Source organism: Osmerus mordax, chromosome 15 (assembly GCF_038355195.1).
Source record: "Osmerus mordax isolate fOsmMor3 chromosome 15, fOsmMor3.pri, whole genome shotgun sequence".
Lineage (NCBI taxonomy): Eukaryota > Metazoa > Chordata > Actinopteri > Osmeriformes > Osmeridae > Osmerus > Osmerus mordax.
This window is the reverse complement of record NC_090064.1, coordinates 13,049,839-13,067,322: the sequence shown is the minus strand read 5'-3', so window position 1 is coordinate 13,067,322 and position 17,484 is coordinate 13,049,839. Positions and strand designations below refer to the sequence as shown.

General features: G+C 45.7%; 2 protein-coding genes across 4 annotated transcripts in view; both read left to right on the top strand.

Annotated features, from left to right (window-relative positions):
• LOC136957560 (LIM zinc-binding domain-containing Nebulette-like) overlaps nt 1–11,411 on the top strand; it is a 33,474-nt gene extending 22,063 nt beyond the window's left edge. The window contains exons 5-8 of one of the 2 annotated variants that reach the window (XM_067251583.1): nt 8,720–8,891; nt 9,167–9,259; nt 10,055–10,179; nt 10,299–11,411. In XM_067251583.1, the coding sequence (XP_067107684.1) occupies nt 8,720–8,891; nt 9,167–9,259; nt 10,055–10,179; nt 10,299–10,475 (567 nt within the window). In that variant the 3' untranslated portion in view covers nt 10,476–11,411. The remainder of the gene's footprint in view (nt 1–8,719; nt 8,892–9,166; nt 9,260–10,054; nt 10,180–10,298) is intronic. The other variant, XM_067251582.1, reaches the window with a different exon arrangement.
• Nucleotides 11,412–12,412: 1,001 nt separating this feature from the next.
• Nucleotides 12,413–16,895, top strand: ssr1 (signal sequence receptor, alpha). 2 transcript variants are annotated; one of them, XM_067252139.1, is made up of 10 exons: nt 12,413–12,568; nt 13,482–13,615; nt 13,743–13,839; nt 14,031–14,176; nt 14,266–14,385; nt 14,555–14,631; nt 14,747–14,825; nt 15,427–15,520; nt 15,863–15,877; nt 16,045–16,257. In XM_067252139.1, exons 1-10 carry the CDS (start codon nt 12,499–12,501, stop codon nt 16,110–16,112), a joined length of 900 nt encoding a protein of 299 aa, XP_067108240.1. In that variant the 5' UTR covers nt 12,413–12,498; the 3' UTR covers nt 16,113–16,257. The 2 variants fall into 2 exon arrangements, with proteins under 2 accessions (XP_067108240.1, XP_067108241.1); XM_067252140.1 differs by lacking the exon at nt 15,863–15,877 and having other exon boundaries at nt 16,045–16,895.
• The last annotated feature ends 589 nt before the right edge of the window (nt 16,896–17,484 follow it).

The window sequence follows — 17,484 nt, the reverse complement described above, 5'->3', positions numbered from 1 at the left end:
AGGAGGATGGGAAGAGGAGCGTCTCCACCAGTGTGTACTCCCAGCTCCCACAGACTGCAGAGACCCAGTTTGTCAAGGCTGTGTCTGAGCTGCAGAGCCAGGTGTTACATCGGCTCTTTAAATCCTGTCATTTCGTCCGGATTGACAAATGTAGTTCTTCCAAATGCAGTTGAGTCTGCCTTTTTGCTGATGTCAGCGTCAGCATCGCTGTGGTTTCAGCATGGTTTCTGTTTGTATTCCAGGTCAAGTACAAGGAGGAGAGTCTGAAGGAGGCCTCCGCCTCTCTTTACCACCTGTTACCAGAGACCCTGGACACCCAACATGCTAAAGAGGCCTACCAGCTACAGAGTGAGGTACACAGATTATAATCCCACCTGGATGTATATGGCACCATTATAACATGTATAATCATATATAATGTGTGTGTGTGTGTGTGTGTGTGTATGTGTGCAGGTCCTGTATAAACAGGAAGGTAAGAAGGAGAGAAGCAGCAACCTGTACTCCTTGCTACCTGAGACTGAGGAGACCCAACGTGCCAAAGCTGTGATGGGGCTACAGAGTGAGGTGACAGGATCAATACTCATCAGTACTCATCAATACTCATCAATACTTATCATTTCTCATCAATACTCATCAGTACTCATCAGTTCTCATCAATACTCATCAGTACTCATCAGTACTCATCAGTTCTCATCAATACTCATCAATACTCATCAGTACTCATCAGTACTCATCAGTACTCATCAATACTCATCAATACTCATCAGTACTCTTCAATACTCATCAGTACTCATCAATACTCATCAGTTCTCATCAATACTCATCAATACTCATCAGTACTCATCAATACTCATCAGTACTCATCAGTACTCATCTGTGTTTCAGACCAAATACAGGCAGAAAGGTAAAGAAGAAACCTCCAGCTGTATCTTCTCACAGCTCCCTGAGACTAAAGAGATCGAGTTTGCCAAGCTGGTGACAGAACTGCAGAGCGAGGTAAGAGTGTGCGTGTGTGTTTGTGTGCGTGTGTATGTGTTTGTGTGGTTGTGTGTGTGTGTGTGTGTGTGTGTGTGTGTGTGTGTGCGCGCGTGTGTGTATGTGTGTGTGGAGGGGAGTATATGCCTTTCCATGTAATATAGATGATTCCTGCTTGTGTGCTCTGGGAAATACATCTACATTAATATATTAATATATTGGTGTATGTTTATATGCTATATATTTATATATAATATCTATGACATATACTGCATTTGATACATTTAAATACCTATCAACAGTATGTTGTCATTTGTGTTCAAAAACAAAAATATATACCTACAGTATCTTGGTACAGTATATATTTTTCTAGCTTCATTGTGTGTGTTGGGTTCCTGTGTGTGTGTGTGTGTGTTGGGTTCCTGTGTGTGTGTGTGTGTGTGTTCCAGTCCAAGTACAAGAGAGACAAAGAGGAGCTGTCCTCCAACCTGTACTCTCTCCTACCTGAAACCATGGATACCCAGTTTGCTAAAGAGATGGCTCAGACACACAGTGAGGTGGGACTGTGTGTGTTTGCGTGTGTGGTGCACTTGTGTGATACACTTGCATGTCCAACAGATTCATGTTTCATTCAATGACGACATTTCAACATACAGTACATACTCTCAAAGATAATCCACCCATTGAATTGATTGTTGCCGCTGTGGTTGTTGTTAACAGACTAAGTACAAGGAGGCCAGTAAGAAGGATCTGGTGAACTCACTGTACTGCCAGTTGCCCCAGACCAGCGAAACACAACATGCCAAGGAGCTCACCCAGCTTTACAGCCAGGTACGCTGTGTCTCTGTGTGTGTGTGTGTGTGTCTCTCTGTGTGTGTGTGTGTGTGTGTGTGTGTGTGTGTGTCTTTCATATTACGATGCAGTAGTCAGCTGCATCAATTTCATACTTAAAACATAAACTAAACATATTGACTGACTGACTGATGGTTGGTTGACTGAGTGAGGGATCATCCATATCTTTTTTCCAGAAAAGCTATCGTGAGGGCAGGAAGGAGGCAGTCTCCAGCCTCTACTCCATCATGCCTCAGACCATCGAGACGGTCTTTGCCAAGGAGGTGGCCAAGCACCAGAGTGACGTGAGTGTAGCACAGATGGTTCCACAGCTACCGGATTGTGTTGCCTAATACTTACCCTTGGAACCTGAGCAGCAAGGCTTTAGTTGATTGAGCTAAGGCTGTCTAGAAGTGGCACAGGTTCAAATCTTGTGTCTGATCTTTGGGAAGCTTGTGATTCTGTGCTTTGAATCAGGACTGCTGAAACTCTGATCCATCACGGAGCTGTGTATTTTATACACACACACACACACACACACACACACTTACACAAAAACACACCCAAACTAGTTTATTGTATGCATAGGCAGACACACACTTACTTCCGCTTCCATGCACACACACACACATGCCATTGCTAATAGACAGCATGGGGGAGGGCTCTATCATGGTGTCCATCCAGGCGTGATCTTGGGGAACAGCTGGGTGTGTTCTGTAGCCTGCAGGCACAGACATTGACCCAGACACACACACGAGCACACCAACACACACACTCTGTCCCTGATACACACCACCCACACCTCCTCCGCTCTCCTCACCTCCCCCCACCTCCCCTGTCCCGTCTACTCTCATCAGAAGCTGTATAAGGAGCAGTATAATGCAGGCAAGGGCAGGTCCAGCTACAGCAGCATGAAGACCCTGCCTGAGGTCCAGCACGCCATGGAGGTCAACAAGCAGCAGAGCGAGGTGAGCACAGCCCTGTGAGTGTGTGTTTGCGTGCGTCTGTGTGTGTGCACACGTGTGTATGTGTGTGCTAGTCTGTAGGTGTGTGTGTGTTTGAGTGTGTATGTGTGTGTGTTGGTGTGTGTGAGTGTAGATGTATCTATGTGTGTGTGTGTGTGCCCCATATTCATGCTGTTCATTTCAGGGATGTCAGTTCTCATCCTCATCAACATGGAGAAGTAGGTCACATGATGCAGCTGATAGAATCCCATAATCCACCAGCCACACCTCAGTTGTTATTATTTAAAGACAAGCCATCATGATACTCTGTCTTGAAGTTATTGATACACAGATGAGGACACACTCACAGCACATACATCCTGGTTTGAATGATCCATACATACTAAAGCAGCATCATGTGTGAGTGGCTGACTTCACTATAATTTTTCATTTAAGACCCCTGTGTGTGACCTCTGACCCCTGCCTTGTGATTGACCATGTGACTCCTGCAGATTAACTACAGAAAGGGGAAGGAGGATCTTCACAGCTACAATGCCCTAGCAGACAGACCTGACATCATCAATGCCACACAGGCCACCAAACTTGCCAGCGACGTATGTGTGTGTGTGTGTGTGTGTGGGGGGGAGGGGAGGTCAGCTAATACTCATGAATCATTCAGCACCTTTCCTCCAGTCCCAGCTCCCATTGAGCCTGCATCATTTACAGGTCATTTACATAACAGTCAGCATTTACTGGAGCAGTGACTGGCTTAGACCCAACTAAATGTAACCGTTGCTAATTTCTACTCTCGCTCTCTCCCTGTGTGTGTGTGTGTAATAGGTGGCCTACAGAAGCAAATCTAAACATGAGGTGTATAACGAGCAGTCTGGCCTGGGTCGCTCTGACATAGAACACGCCAAGGAGGCATCCAAACTGGCCAGCCAGGTAACACACTCACACACACAGCCGGGGAGAGGAGGAGAGGGGAGAAGAGGAGAGGAAATGATTTGATAACATGCCCTCTGACCAGAGTTAATTGAAGGACAGCGCAGAAGTGCTGAGTCGCCCGTCTCCCGAACTGCTGTGTAATGGTTGCTGGATGGCGAGATGGAGGGGGTTCTTAACATCCTCCATTTGAACATTTCTCTGGTCTTTTACCCTCTCTCCTCTCCCCTTGTCTTCCATCTCTCTCTCCTCCCAGGTGAAGTACAAGGAGAAGTTTGACAAGGACTTAAAGGGCCAGAAGCCTCAGTATAACCCTGGGGACTGCCTGTCCTTCAAACACACACAGGCAGCTTCTGCACTGGCCAGTCAGGTATCACACACACACACTTACACAAACACACTTCACCCCGACCAATACACTTGTTAAAGTTTCCTCTGCCACATGGTCCTGAGCTATAACTGGAATCCTGTCGGATCTTCCAGATCTTCTGAAGGATCCTATTTAATTATGTAAGACTCCAATTCTAGATCTCCATGGAGATAGTTTTCTTGGTGGGGTGTGTGGGAGGGTTTTCACATGTCTCCAACATCCTGCTCACAACATGATCTGAATGAGGGCACACATTGTCCTGTCTAAGGCGCGCACACACCTCCACCCTATCTCCGTTCACGTGCACACTCTCACGTGCACACTCTCCACAAACACACTGGAGCACGGTGCACAAAGGCTACTGTTTGTGGGAAGCAGCCTTGAACATGTCGTCTCACTCAGGATAAACAGCCTCAGGTCCACACACACACACAGACACACACACACACACACAGACACACACATTCCATTCAGGTTCCCGGCGGTGTGTTTTACTGTTCTGTAACACACTCTCAAATTCCTGGTGCCGCACAGCCAGCCGTTACCACGGAAACCTTTGGAAGGCAAATTAAGGGTTTTGGAGCAAATTAAGGAGAGGAGAAGAAACATTCAGTCCCAGTCTGATCTGTCTTTTGAAGAAAATACTTAACAGATCCAAGATCGTGATCAAGGTTTATGCATTTCCTCCGGGATCAATAAAGTCATCTGAATTGAATCACAAGGAATCAGTTCTCTGTTGATGTTGTTGTTGATGGTGTTGATGTTGCTGTTGTTGTTGTTGTTGCCTCCAGGTGAAGTATAAGAACAATCAGAGACATAAGGTCGAGCCATCAGCTGACCTGCCCAACCTGCTGCACCTGGAGCATACCCTCCACGCCAGCAAGCTGCAGAGCAACGTACGCTCAAGCCATCATACAGTGATCCATCAGCTGGTTGACTGACTGACTGATTGGTTGGTTGATTGCTGCTGCAGGTGGAGTACAGGAAGAAGTATGAGCAGGCTAAGGGACATTACCATGCACCTCTGGACACTGCTGAACAGCTCCACCACAGGGAGAACGCCGTACTGCACAGCCAGGTAGAGCAACACCTTCATGCACACACACTAAATAAACGCACATATGCACACATATACACATACGTTCACACACACCAGCAGTCTACTGTAGCTTTGTTGTTTTTGTGTTTGTGTGTGTGTTGTAGGTGAAGTACCGGGAGGAGTATGAGAAGAACAAGGGTCGTTCTCAGATGGAGTTTGGAGACACACAGACCTACAAAGTCTCCAAGGAGGCCCAGAAGATGCAGAGCGAGGTGAGATCACACACTCATACACACACATATACACATACATATACACCTACATATACACACACACACACACACACACACAGACACAGACAGTGTTCTTAATGCCTTTGATTCTCAGAGGGAATACAGGAAGGACTATGAGGAGCAGGTGAAGGGGAGGGCCCAGCTGGAGGTGGAGCTAACACCTGGATACCTGACAGCGCGCCACGCCACAGCCCTGATCAGCGAGGTGACACACACACTTATGGACTGACACACTCACAAACGGATCATTATGTACACACTCAAACTCAAAATAGTTTCCCTTCACGGTGACTAGGGTCTGGATGTCTAATCCCACTCTCCCTGCTGTCTTTGGCCAATAGAAGGAGTACAGGAAGGACATGGAACAGGAAGTGAAGGGGCGGGGCTTGTCAGGGTTGGGTCTGGAGGAGTATCCTGATTTGCTACGAGCCAAAAACGCCAGTCAGATACTCAACGAGGTACTGATGTCATAGTCTCTTCTTCTCCTTCGTTCTCTCTCCCAATCTCTTACACACACACACACACACTCATTCCATCCTCCTGTAACAGTGAGACAGAAGGGTGTGTTTTGTGTGTCTCTAACAGAAGGAGTACCGTAAGGACCTGGAGACGGAGATCCTGGGGAAAGGCATGGAGCTCAACTCTGAGATCCTGGAGATACAGAGAGCCAAGAGGGCCTCCGAGATCACCAGCCAGGTGGGAACACACACACACACACACTCAAACACACTATCACAAATACAAATCCTCACAAGACTGTGTGTGTGTGTGTGTTTGTCTTGCAGGCATCCTATAAGCAGTCTGCCAAGCTGAGAGAGAGCTCGTTTGGAACAGTGACAGACACTCCAGAGCTCCTCCACGCTGCCTACCTGAAGGATGTATACAGTCAGGTACTGGAAAGAGGGGGAGAAGAAGAAAGAAATGGAGGGATGGAGAGAGGGGGGTGCAAAGAGAGTTTCACAGTATACGTGTGTGTTTGTCTTGTAGAAGAAGTACAAGGATGAGGCAGAGAGGATGAAGGGCTCCTTCTCCCAGATGTCCGACACCCCTGAGATGGAACGAGCCAGGACCAACCAGAGGAACATCAGCTCAGTGAGTGGTAACACACACACACATTTACTATGCACAGGCACTTTCAATGCCATTTCAAGTTACATGGCAGAATTCCAAATGCATCAGGCATTCTAATTTCACAGCATAAATTCTGATTTCATGCCTCCAAACTTGTAACGACACACCACTCAGCATGATCAAAACCAGCATGTTTTTATTACGTAACACTATCTACCAAGCTCTCACACAATATTTACATCCTGATTTAGCTACTAATTTCAGACTGGGGATTTTGAAACTAACACACTATCTCACTCTTCCTCCCTGACTCCCTCTCTCTCTCTCTCTCTCTCTCTCTCTCTCTCTCTCTCTCTCTCTCTCTCTCTCCCTCTGTCTTCCTCCTGTCTCCTGTCTCTTTATCTCCTGTCTCCTTTCTCCTTCCCTCCTGCAGATGTATTATACCTGGGACTCCAAAGTGATGAAAGGTCTGATGTCATCAGTGAGCGACACCCCAGAGATTGTCCTGGCCAGGGAGAACACCAAGAAGATCAGCAACGTGAGGGCCTCTTCCTCTCCCTCATTCGAGTCTTCATCTTCCTCCTCATCATTATCATTATAACCTCCAAGTATCATCAGATATCACCTACCATCCTCACCTTTCCTCTCACCCTCCAGCTCACCTGGAACCGGGACAGTTCTCTCACCTGCTGTGGTGTGTGTGATCCCTCAGGTCCAGTACAGGGAGGGGGTGGGCAGTGGAACCGCTGTCATGGATACACCCGAGATGGAGAGGGTCCGCAGGAACCAGGAGAACATCAGCTCTGTGAGACACACACAACCACACGCACACAATCACATGCACATACAACCAAGGACACACACAATCAAACAGATTCACACTTACACAACCACACCGACATGCTACCACACACACTCTGTCAAGATTTGTTTGGATGAATGACTGAACAAATTATTGAATTAATGGTTGAATGTGGCAATGAACTGTGTTTCACATTACCATGAAGGCAGAGCAAACTACAAATACACACTCTACTGAACATGACCATGACATCACACCAAAACCATCTCTCTCCCTCCCCAAACACACAAAAGTGTGTGTGTGTGAACACCAGGTCATTAGTGAGCCACATAACAATCCTCTATTGATAGGCCAGGCAAACAGGAGGGTCAGGGGGAACCAACCAACCAGCTCAGGATCCCTGGCGCCATGGTGACCAGACCATGCTACCGTTGCATCTTAGCTGCCAATCACTAATGAGCACACTAGTAGTGTGTCTGGGTGGAGAAGGGGGGCTTCATGACTGTCTGAACAACTTTAGCAGGAAAGACTAGAAGTCTTGATTCGCTACTTTCTTTCATTACTATGTTTGTCCATCCCTTCCTTCATATCCATCCATCCCTCCCTCCAGGTGAAGTATAAAAAGCCTGTTGGCCAGGCAACCAGTATGGGTGTGACTCCAGAGCTGGAGAGAGTCAGGCAGAACCAGGACAACATCAGCTCGGCAAGTCAACACCACTAAACATGCATGTGTACATTTAGAGACAAATATTTTGTATGTATGAATATAAATCTATATATAATCATACATACAGTATATATAAAGACACATGCCATCAATATATCATTCATATGACACATATTATCATTCAGTACCTGCCTCAATAGAAATGTTTGTTTGTGTGTGTGTGCGTGTGCGTGTGTGGTGTGTCATTCCAGGTGAAGTACCAGCGTGGGTTGCAGGAGATGCGAGGGAGGAGCTGTATGGAGCTGGACACACCTGAATTAAGGCGTGTCAGGAAGTCCCAGAACAGCATCTCCATGGTAGCGATGCAGTTACCATGGCAGCGTTTCTGACTGTGGGCGGAGCTAACATGACTGAGGAGCACAGAGGGTGGTGGGATGCTGCACTGGTATTAACACATAATTATGTGTGTGTGTGTGAGTGTGTTGTAACTAATAAAGGACTTTTTTCACTTGTTGCTGTGTGGAGTTTTATTTGCTCGTTGACCAAATGCACCCTTAAAAATGGTTGTGTGTGTGGGCAAGGGGTGTGTGTGTGTTACAGGATGATGTAGACAGTATGTGTGTTAGTATTTGACTCTAACTGCAACAATGTGTGCGTTGCATGTTCTAGGATCACTGTTATCTGTCTAATCCTTGCTCTGTTTTCCCTCTAGTTGTTACTGGAGTTGATCAGTATTGACTTGTGTGTGTGTGTGTGTGTGTGTGTGTCCTGTCCTGCCCCAGGCCAAGTACCATGAGGACTTTGAGCGTGAGAGGGGGCGTGGCTACACACCAGTGATGGAGGACGTGGGCATGGATAGGTTGCAACGGTCCAATCACATGATGACGGAGGCGGGGTACAAGGGGGTCCACCCCCAGGTGGTGGAGATGGACAGGCGACCTGGCATCATTGTAGGTAAGTTCAAGAGGTCATCATAGGCTCGTTGCAATCAGAGGTCCAATGAGGTTTAGTGCAGGTCAACACAAGATGTAGACTCACGATTCTCATTATGTGTTTTGCCTTTTGAGTACCAGTGTGGACTTCCTGTTTATCGAGTCACAAAGAGGCTTTTGCGCCAAAAAGACCAATCATGCCTCTGTTGGTGTTCGTGTTTGTATTTGTTCTTCCTTCCTGTCTCTTCTGTGTGAATGACCTTTGACCCTGTATAACTTCTCTCTCTGGGGTCAAAGACATGAAGGTGTGGAGGACTGACCCTGGTTCCATCTTTGACTTTGACCCTGTGGAAGATAACATCCAGTCTAAAAGCCTGAGGAGAATGTCTGGTATTTCTCTCCATACAACATCCTCTCTCCACTCCTCTCCTTGTCTCCCCTTTCCGCTCCACTCCTCTCTCCTTTCCTTCTCTTCTCATATCTACTCCCCATTCCCCACCCCATTTATCCGCTTTTCATTTACAGTTTGTTCATTCTCTGTCTCTCATGCCAACCATTAGTCATGTACATTCTTCTAATCCCTGTCTTTTCCTGACTGTTTACCTCCTTCCCTTCTCCCCCTTGCATTCCCCTTTTCACCTCTTCCTCTAATCTTGCCTCTCTCTGTTCATCTCCGTCCTTCCTGCTCTGCCTCTCTCGGGTCGTGTGTGTCTGCTGCCCCCTGGTGGTGGCGGTGTGTTAGAGCGGGCCAGTCGTCTGAGCAGGCAGGTTTCCCAGCAGTCCCTCCAGTCCCAGCCTGCCTCTCTGAGTTCTCTGGCCTCTGAGCCCTGGGACCACAGCCTGTCTGTCTGCAGCGGCACTTCCACCCCAGGTCTGCCAGGGTGTCTGTGTGTTGTGGAAGGGGGTGTTGTTAAAGAGACACATTGTGGTTTTAAATCTTGACTCTCACAGTTCTCTTTCTAACACACAGGAAACAGGATGTATTTCTCAACTTTTCCCCACTCATGTGACTGATAGCATCTTAACTTCACCTCTCACAGACAGTCTGGACAAGCGAGAGAAAGCTAAATCTTCTGAGTGGCTAAGCACTGAGCACCAAACCCTGCCTGGCATCACAATCCTCCATGTATGCTACATTTTGGACAGTGATCAATGTACAAATGTGTGTGTATCACCACCTTTCAGCTCCTGTTCTTCCTGGGGCATACCATCAGAGTGTTCCACAGCAGCAGCAGGGGTATGGTTACATGCACCAGACCAGCATGTCCTCAGTGAGGTCCATCCAGTCCCCCCCACAATCCACCACCATGGTATGTTCAAATGACACTCCCTCCTCCTCAACTTCATCTTATTGATTCATAACTGACAATATCATTTAAAATCTTGGACTGACATTGTGTTCCGTGTGGTTGCCATGGTGTCCGTGTAGAGGGTGTACCGGGCGCTGTATGATTACGCTGCCCAGGACCATGACGAGGTGTCGTTCCGTGACGGTGACATCATCGTCAACGCCCAGTCAATCGACGAGGGTTGGATGTACGGGACGGTGCAGAGAACGGGGAAGTCTGGCATGCTGCCGGCCAACTACGTGGAGGGATTCAACTAGATCCGGGACTAGACTCGGGACTAGACTCGGGACTGGATCTGGGACTAGACTCGGGACTGGAACTGGGACTAGACCCGGGACTGGACCTGGGACTAGACCCGGGACTGTATCTGGGACTAGACCCGGGACTGGACCTGGGACTAGATCCGGGACTGGACCTGGGACTAGACTCGGGACAGGACCTGGGACTACACCCGGGACTGGACCTGGGACTAGACCCGGGACTGGACCTGTCTTAGTCCGGGGGGCTTCCTCTACCTCTGTCTTCTCTCTTCTTCTTGCCATCTGTCTTCTCTTTTCTCCTCTTTTATTCCTAATATTCAGCTATCTGTTCATCTAGACATCAACACTAACCTCTCTGCTTGTGAAAGGAGGAGAAGCAAAAGACTATTTCTTACTGTCCAATCCAATCCTGACTAGCAGACAGACAGGTCACACAACATGCAGACTGACACAGACGTAGATAAGGACAAAAATACGATATTGCTCTTTGTTTGTATTAATACACTTCTACACGTTTATCTTGACACAAAGTAACCTTACAAAACAACATTGAACATTAATGATACAGACATATTATTCAAATTAAGTATCAAAACTACGTATTTTACCTTCACCTTTTGTTGCCAGAAAGCATATTACTTTACATTGATGGTTGAATCACAAATTGTCGTATTTGACTGTCTAGTTTCACTCTCTGTGGTCAACAATTAAAGAAAACATTTGTGGGTACAAAGGTTAAACTGGAAATCCATTACTTAGTTTAGTAGTTTTATTTACAATCATGATCAAGGGGACAGTATCCCAAGAAGTAGCCCAATAATACTGTTTATAAATCACTTTATGTTCAGATATTTTTTCTCGTTTAGTAACATTAAACAAATTGTCATTAATTGCAGTGTTTCACGTGTGGAAAATAAACTTTCTTTGTCAACATTTGTGTGTCGTTGGTTTACTTTTTAAGATGTAAAAATTCTGGATGTTTGCATTTCGTGGCAAGACACAATACAGCCCTGCCCTGAAATGCACCCGCCATCTAATTTCTGTTCTGTATATCCCAGCATCAGAAGATTTCTTACTGTATATTAAGGGTACAAGTCTGAGTGACCAGACTAGGTTTCGTGCATGTGGCACTTTCCTAGTCAGAGTTATCAGGGGGTGCATTTCGTGGCAAGACATAATAATGCAAATCAGTGACATGTTTTGAATTTTAAAAGGCATTGAATACTCATAGAAATTTAAACACCACATTTGTTGGTTTTGAATTAACCTCTTTAAATTGAAATATTAATTTATTATATTTATGTTTAAAAAACAATCCGATCCAAAAATTAAAGGTTTGGAAATTCTGATTGCTCAAATTCGAACTGTAAAATTCAGATTCTAAAAATGACATTCCAAAAATTCAAGATTCAGAAATTCAAAAAGAACTAAATTCAGGCTGCTAAAATTAGAATGGTGAAATTCAGATCCCAAAAATTCGAACCAAAAAGATTCGAACCTAAAAATTCTAGCCGAAAAAATTCGACCCCCAAAAATTAATATTGCAACATCCGGGATACCAAGGATAGGTAGGCAATCGAGCCTGAATGCAATTCACTTCTCCAAGAAGGGTCTAACTGCAGACCTCTCTCCTCAGGCCCCTCTCATCCAGGTGTAGCTGCAGCCAGTCATACATGCATTCATGCAGATCAGTCATACAATCACTGCCTGGGGTCAAAGAAATGAGGATAGGTGTTGTGCCCTGTCTGAGGCAAGCAGTTGGATTCTGTCCCGGATGTTGCAATCAGTTTTTTCGGAACAATATTTAACCTTTAAAATTTGAGCAGCCTGAATTTTCTTCTATTTGACTTTTTAGTTTCGTATTTAGTTTTTTTTAAATTGTAAGATCTATATAAAACTGATCCTTTGCTATAATGCGCATGCGCATTGATACTACAGAACGTCAAGGCTTGGCTAGGGAAGCACGACGAATGCTTAGTAGTTGATACAGAGACGGAGAGCAAACGGAATCTGCTTCAAAATGATGAAACTACTACCCAAACTACTGCTGCTAGTATTACTAGCTTTCCCGGCTACGATCTTTATGAAAGGTGGGTGCATTCAATTAGTATTGATGGTGAGCTATATTGAAATATACATAAGTTGCTCTACAAGCTAGCTAGCTATTAGCACGACCGTGATGCCAGTCAGGAATAATGCCGCTCGCATACACAAAGCTAGTAGTGAGCAAAATTCATTGAGAAGGCCATCCAGGCTTGTTCGCCTTTGACATGTGCAGCAACATGACTGTCTCTGTACTTTTGACAGCTGCGATATTGAACTCCCTCGATGACAAAGTACTTGAACCTCGCTATCGAAATCAAGTCCCACATTTCAAATGTTGCATTGTGTCAGCTAAATGATTTGGTTCTCAGTTTGCTATTCGATCGGTCTCATACTAGACTGACGTGTCCTTAAAATAAGCTAGCTAGCGTGTTACAACGTGTTGCTAGTTAACAGGCTAACGTTAGCTTTGTCGGCTGCCATTCCAGTTTGCTTGTATGAAATCAGTGTCAAACTTAACCCACGGGTAACAAAATATGATTACCAATTGCACTACATCTGATAATCGAATTACTAAATGTTTCCCAAGCCCAGATAACACTTAGAGCATGGCTAGCTATTAGCTAATAGTTGATTGTGTATTGCTGGGCACGTCAGTAACTGCTTGCTAACATCCATGACATGAGTGGCCTCATACAACCTCTATTTTTTTGGCAAAGCCAGGGATGTCATCCAGCTAGTGCTAGCTAGCCTAATTATATTACGTTTCTGGACAGTGTGATTAGCTAGATTCAGATGGCATTCCTTACGCCATTAAGTATGGCTATACTGCTCGTTACCCCACCTCGGTAGATAAACAGCCAGCTATCTTTTTAATAGTATTTTTACTGCATCATTAGTGGCGCTATTTAGCCTAGTAGCTAGTTGTAAGTGTTGAAGGTTTTCGTCTGTTTCCTACAGGGCCGATGGCTGTAGCCCAGGATGCGACCGAAGACGAGGAAGCGGCGGAAGTTGAGGAAGACAGTGTGGATGACGTGACAGCTGAGGATGAAGATGATGAGGCTGAGGTTGAAGATGATGAAAACACAGAACTGGTAAAAAGAGGGGTATTAATAACCATGAATGTAGCCTTCGTCGGTTTTGCATGAGGCCAGTATCACAAAGACAACATGCCTCTGGATGTATGCTTGATTCTGATATTGTGTCTGCGTTTATATCTAGACAGAAGAAAAAGAGGAAGAGGAGGAGGAGGCACTGACTGGAGAGGTGAAGGCCTCTCCTAATGCTGACACCACCATCCTATTCGTCAAGGGAGATGGTAAGAAATTTTAACACACTACAAACCTGTGTCTACTACATGGGTTCAAATCCCAACTCAAAGCACTGCTCTAGATTCCTTTCCTATCTATCTTCACTTTGCCATCTATTGAGAAAAGAGCCTAACATAGACATTTCTCTTACTAAAACAGTCCATCTCTCTCTCTCATCTCTCCTTCCTACATTGCTCAGACTTCCCTGCAAACGAAATTGTCAAGTTCCTGATGGGATTTAGCAACAAGGGCAGCACTGACAACTTTATGGTGGAGTCTCTGGACGCCTCCTTCCGTTACCCACAAGACTTCCAGTTCTACATCCAGAACTTCACCGCTCTGCAGGTAGGTGACAGGGATTCCAGAACACTGTTGTTTATAATATTATATAATATAGTATTGTTGGTAGTAATGTGTGTCATGTTGTGTTTTAGCTGGGCATCGTGGTTCCTCCAGGCCGCCAGGCCACCTTTGAGTACTCCTTCATCCCTGCTGAGCAAATGGGAGGAAGACCTTTCGGACTGGTCATCAACCTCAACTACAAAGACAGCAACGTGAGTTACCTACTCAATTTCACTGTGAGAGAGAGAGACACAGGCCAAGTTCAACACATTTCAAGTATTATTTGGCTGAGGTCTAAGAGCTCTGGCTAAGGTTTTGTGTTCTTGCGTGGTCCTCTGATTCAGAGTAGCTTGACTCACATCTCTTCCCCTCCCACCACAGGGTAACGTGTTCCAGGATGCAGTGTTTAACCAGACTGTGACCATCACTGAGAAGGAGGACGGTTTGGACGGAGAGACGTAAGTCATCTGACTGAGTCCCTACTACACTGCTCTGCTCAGAAAAAGCTATTCTTCAGCCCTGCCACCTGGGGGCGATATAGGTTGTTTAACACACCTATCTTCTCCTCCTCAGGATCTTCATGTATGTTTTCCTGTCTGGCCTGGGGCTGCTGGTAGTTGTAGGCCTTCACCAGCTGCTAGAGTCCAGAAAGGTAAAATACTTCAACTCGCATGACTATCTAGAATCTCACCAAGTCACATGGAGAGAGACGGCAAACAGTTCTTTGGATAGGATGTCTGTTCCATGAGGGAGGAGCTCCGTCCCAAATCAGTCCAGGAAGGTCGGACAAACAGATAGTGAAGCCTTGATAGCATTGTGTGAGTGCTGCTGTTTTGTTGTTGCAGGCTGAGGACAGTGACATCAAGAGAAGGATCAGAGAGGGTACCAGCATTTTTTGGAGGAACTACAAGATAGACAGGGTCAGAGAAGGCAGCTTGTCAGAACCTCAGGGAGATGAGTTGGTTCACACAACAGCTTTTAATGCCATTTTAAAACAATGCCTGCCTGCACAAAAGCATTCAAAGTCTCGTGATCAAACTGACATCCTAAACGTGATGTTTTGTTGAGGCTAGATTGGTTGTGTCAGTATCACAGAAACAGGAAGTAAAGATTGAGAAAGGGAGGAGGGTGAAGTAGGAAGTGAAGTGCCCAGTGATAAATTGAGGACGTCTTACCGTAGGTCATAAAATGAATCGGATTACTTCCTGCACTGTTTGGTCACTTCCTGTGTGTGTGTGTCTGTTTTTACACAGAGGAGACGTCCTACTGCCAAGGTGGAGATGGGAACATCTAGTCACAATGACGTGGACATGAGCTGGATCCCTCAGGAGACCCTCAACCAGATCAGTAAGTGTGTGTGTGCACACCGTGCAAAACTGCCCTGCCTCGGTCTGGTCTGATCTGTCTCTACTCGCATGGGTGACCTACTGCCTGCTTACCTCCATCTATACTCTGTTCCAGAGTGTTCTCCTGTCAAACCTGTAAGCTTTTATTAGTAACCCTGTTCTGTGCCTACTGTGGTCCCTGGCAGGGGTCCTGTCTGGGGGGTGATGGCTCACCTGGGTCTGACTGTGCTGTTACCTGGCTTGGGTTTCTACAAACCTGCTCTCTCTTTATGCATGGGGGACTCACTCATTCTTTTCTTTCTCCTTCTCTCTTTTGCTGTCTCCTGTGTCCTTGCCTCTCCAGTGCAGAGTCGTAGAGGTGAGATCTTCTCTTCTGTCACTGGTGCTGTCGTAGCTCTGTTAGTTATTCAGTCTTTAGTCAGTAATGTAACAGATTCTATGTATATTCTGTAGTAATCCAAGTGCGGTGGTGGTCTATAGGATCCCAGCGTTCCTGACAATAACCACCCTTCTCTCCTCCCCCAGACAAAGCCTCCCCCAGACGATCTCCTCGCAAAAGGAACCAGAAACGCTCTGCCGGCTCAGACGAGTGATAGCTTCGTCCTTGCCAAGCCACGCCTCCACCTGGTATGTGGTGCTGCCTTGGCAACGCTGTACTGCGCCAGTACCCTTCGCCACTTATCTTCTGGGGACAAAACAAACAACTCAACAATAGCGACAATTAAGCTGACCTCCCTTCAGAGGACTCTAGTGCCAACCTTTGCAAAGGATGGCCTTTTGTACACAAACAACTAACAGTTTCAAATGACAACAACGCCATCACCAAAATGGTCTCCTTTAGTGTGAATGATTCCCCTGTCCGAGCTGTATCTGAGCAGGGCTGTGGAATGACTGAAGACCAATGGAGGAGTGGGTTCAGAGATGATTGGTGTGGTTCTGAAGTGGTGGGCTTAAAGGAAACGTTACACTTGAGGGTTTTGGTGACTCGAGTGATGGTTTGATGTTGGGACTATCTTCATTCTAGTCTTCAGGGCATAATAGATTCTGTGGGTTGGGGGAGTGGTGGTCTATAAAGCCATGATCACATTTTTTCTTAAATTTTGATCTTTTACTTCCGTGTGTTTTTATTTTTGCACTGGTTAAACTGCACATTCTGGGTGTCTGCCTGTAGTTCTTCTGGTGGCCTGAGGGGCAGAGAGGGCGCCAAAGAGTCCTGGCTCCTTTTTCTGCTCACAGGCTTTGAGGTTCTTGTCCACTGTCTGAAGTGCACTGCTACACTCCTCTATTACTCTTGACATCTTGGATGACTTTGGACACATGATAGGGGAAGGGGATACTATCAAACTGGGACATATTCCATTACAAAATGTGTTTTCTTTTGTCTCCTTAGTCACTTCCTTGCAAAAGCTCCAGGGTGTGTGTCCATAACAGGACATGGCCCTGTCCTACTGTGTGCATGGAAGTTAATGAGTTGACAAAGATGTTTTTGGAATATAACACATCTGTTTATGGTTTCTCCTTCCTCACTGCCCTCAATGTGCCTGTTTTTTACTTTTTGCTTCCTGTTAACTGTAATTTACTGTAAATTAAGTTTAATTCTTCATACACCAGGCTTCATTTCACAATAAAACTGTATGCAGAATTGTAATTTTTCTTTCTTTTAGAATGTTTTATTTTTTTGTGGTAAGAATTTGTGTGTTTATAAATATTGCTTAATGCACTGGTGAAAATGCAGACTGGGGTGGCTAATGTGAGTTTATGAAACTGGAGTGAATTCCTTGGTTTCTGGGCTTTTTACATGCCATTAAATCCTAACCTCTGGAGCCTAGTTATCAGACCATCGTTAGAGACATTGTAGGTGGCCTGTTCTGGGAAAACAGAATCCTAATCTAGGATTATAGAAACCCAGTGTTAACAACCCATTAATTAAGAGAAGTGGAAGGGTTTTGTGTTGAACTGGTCTAC

Excerpts from the sequence above, each read along its gene's own strand:
- ssr1 (XM_067252139.1), top strand. The coding sequence starts at position 12,499 with ATGATGAAACTACTACCCAAACTACTGCTGCTAGTATTACTAGCTTTC. Across the intron at positions 14,177-14,265 it reads AGAACTTCACCGCTCTGCAG|CTGGGCATCGTGGTTCCTCC; the intron begins GTAGGTGACAGG and ends GTTGTGTTTTAG. Across the intron at positions 14,826-15,426 it reads AGCTGCTAGAGTCCAGAAAG|AGGAGACGTCCTACTGCCAA; the intron begins GTAAAATACTTC and ends GTTTTTACACAG.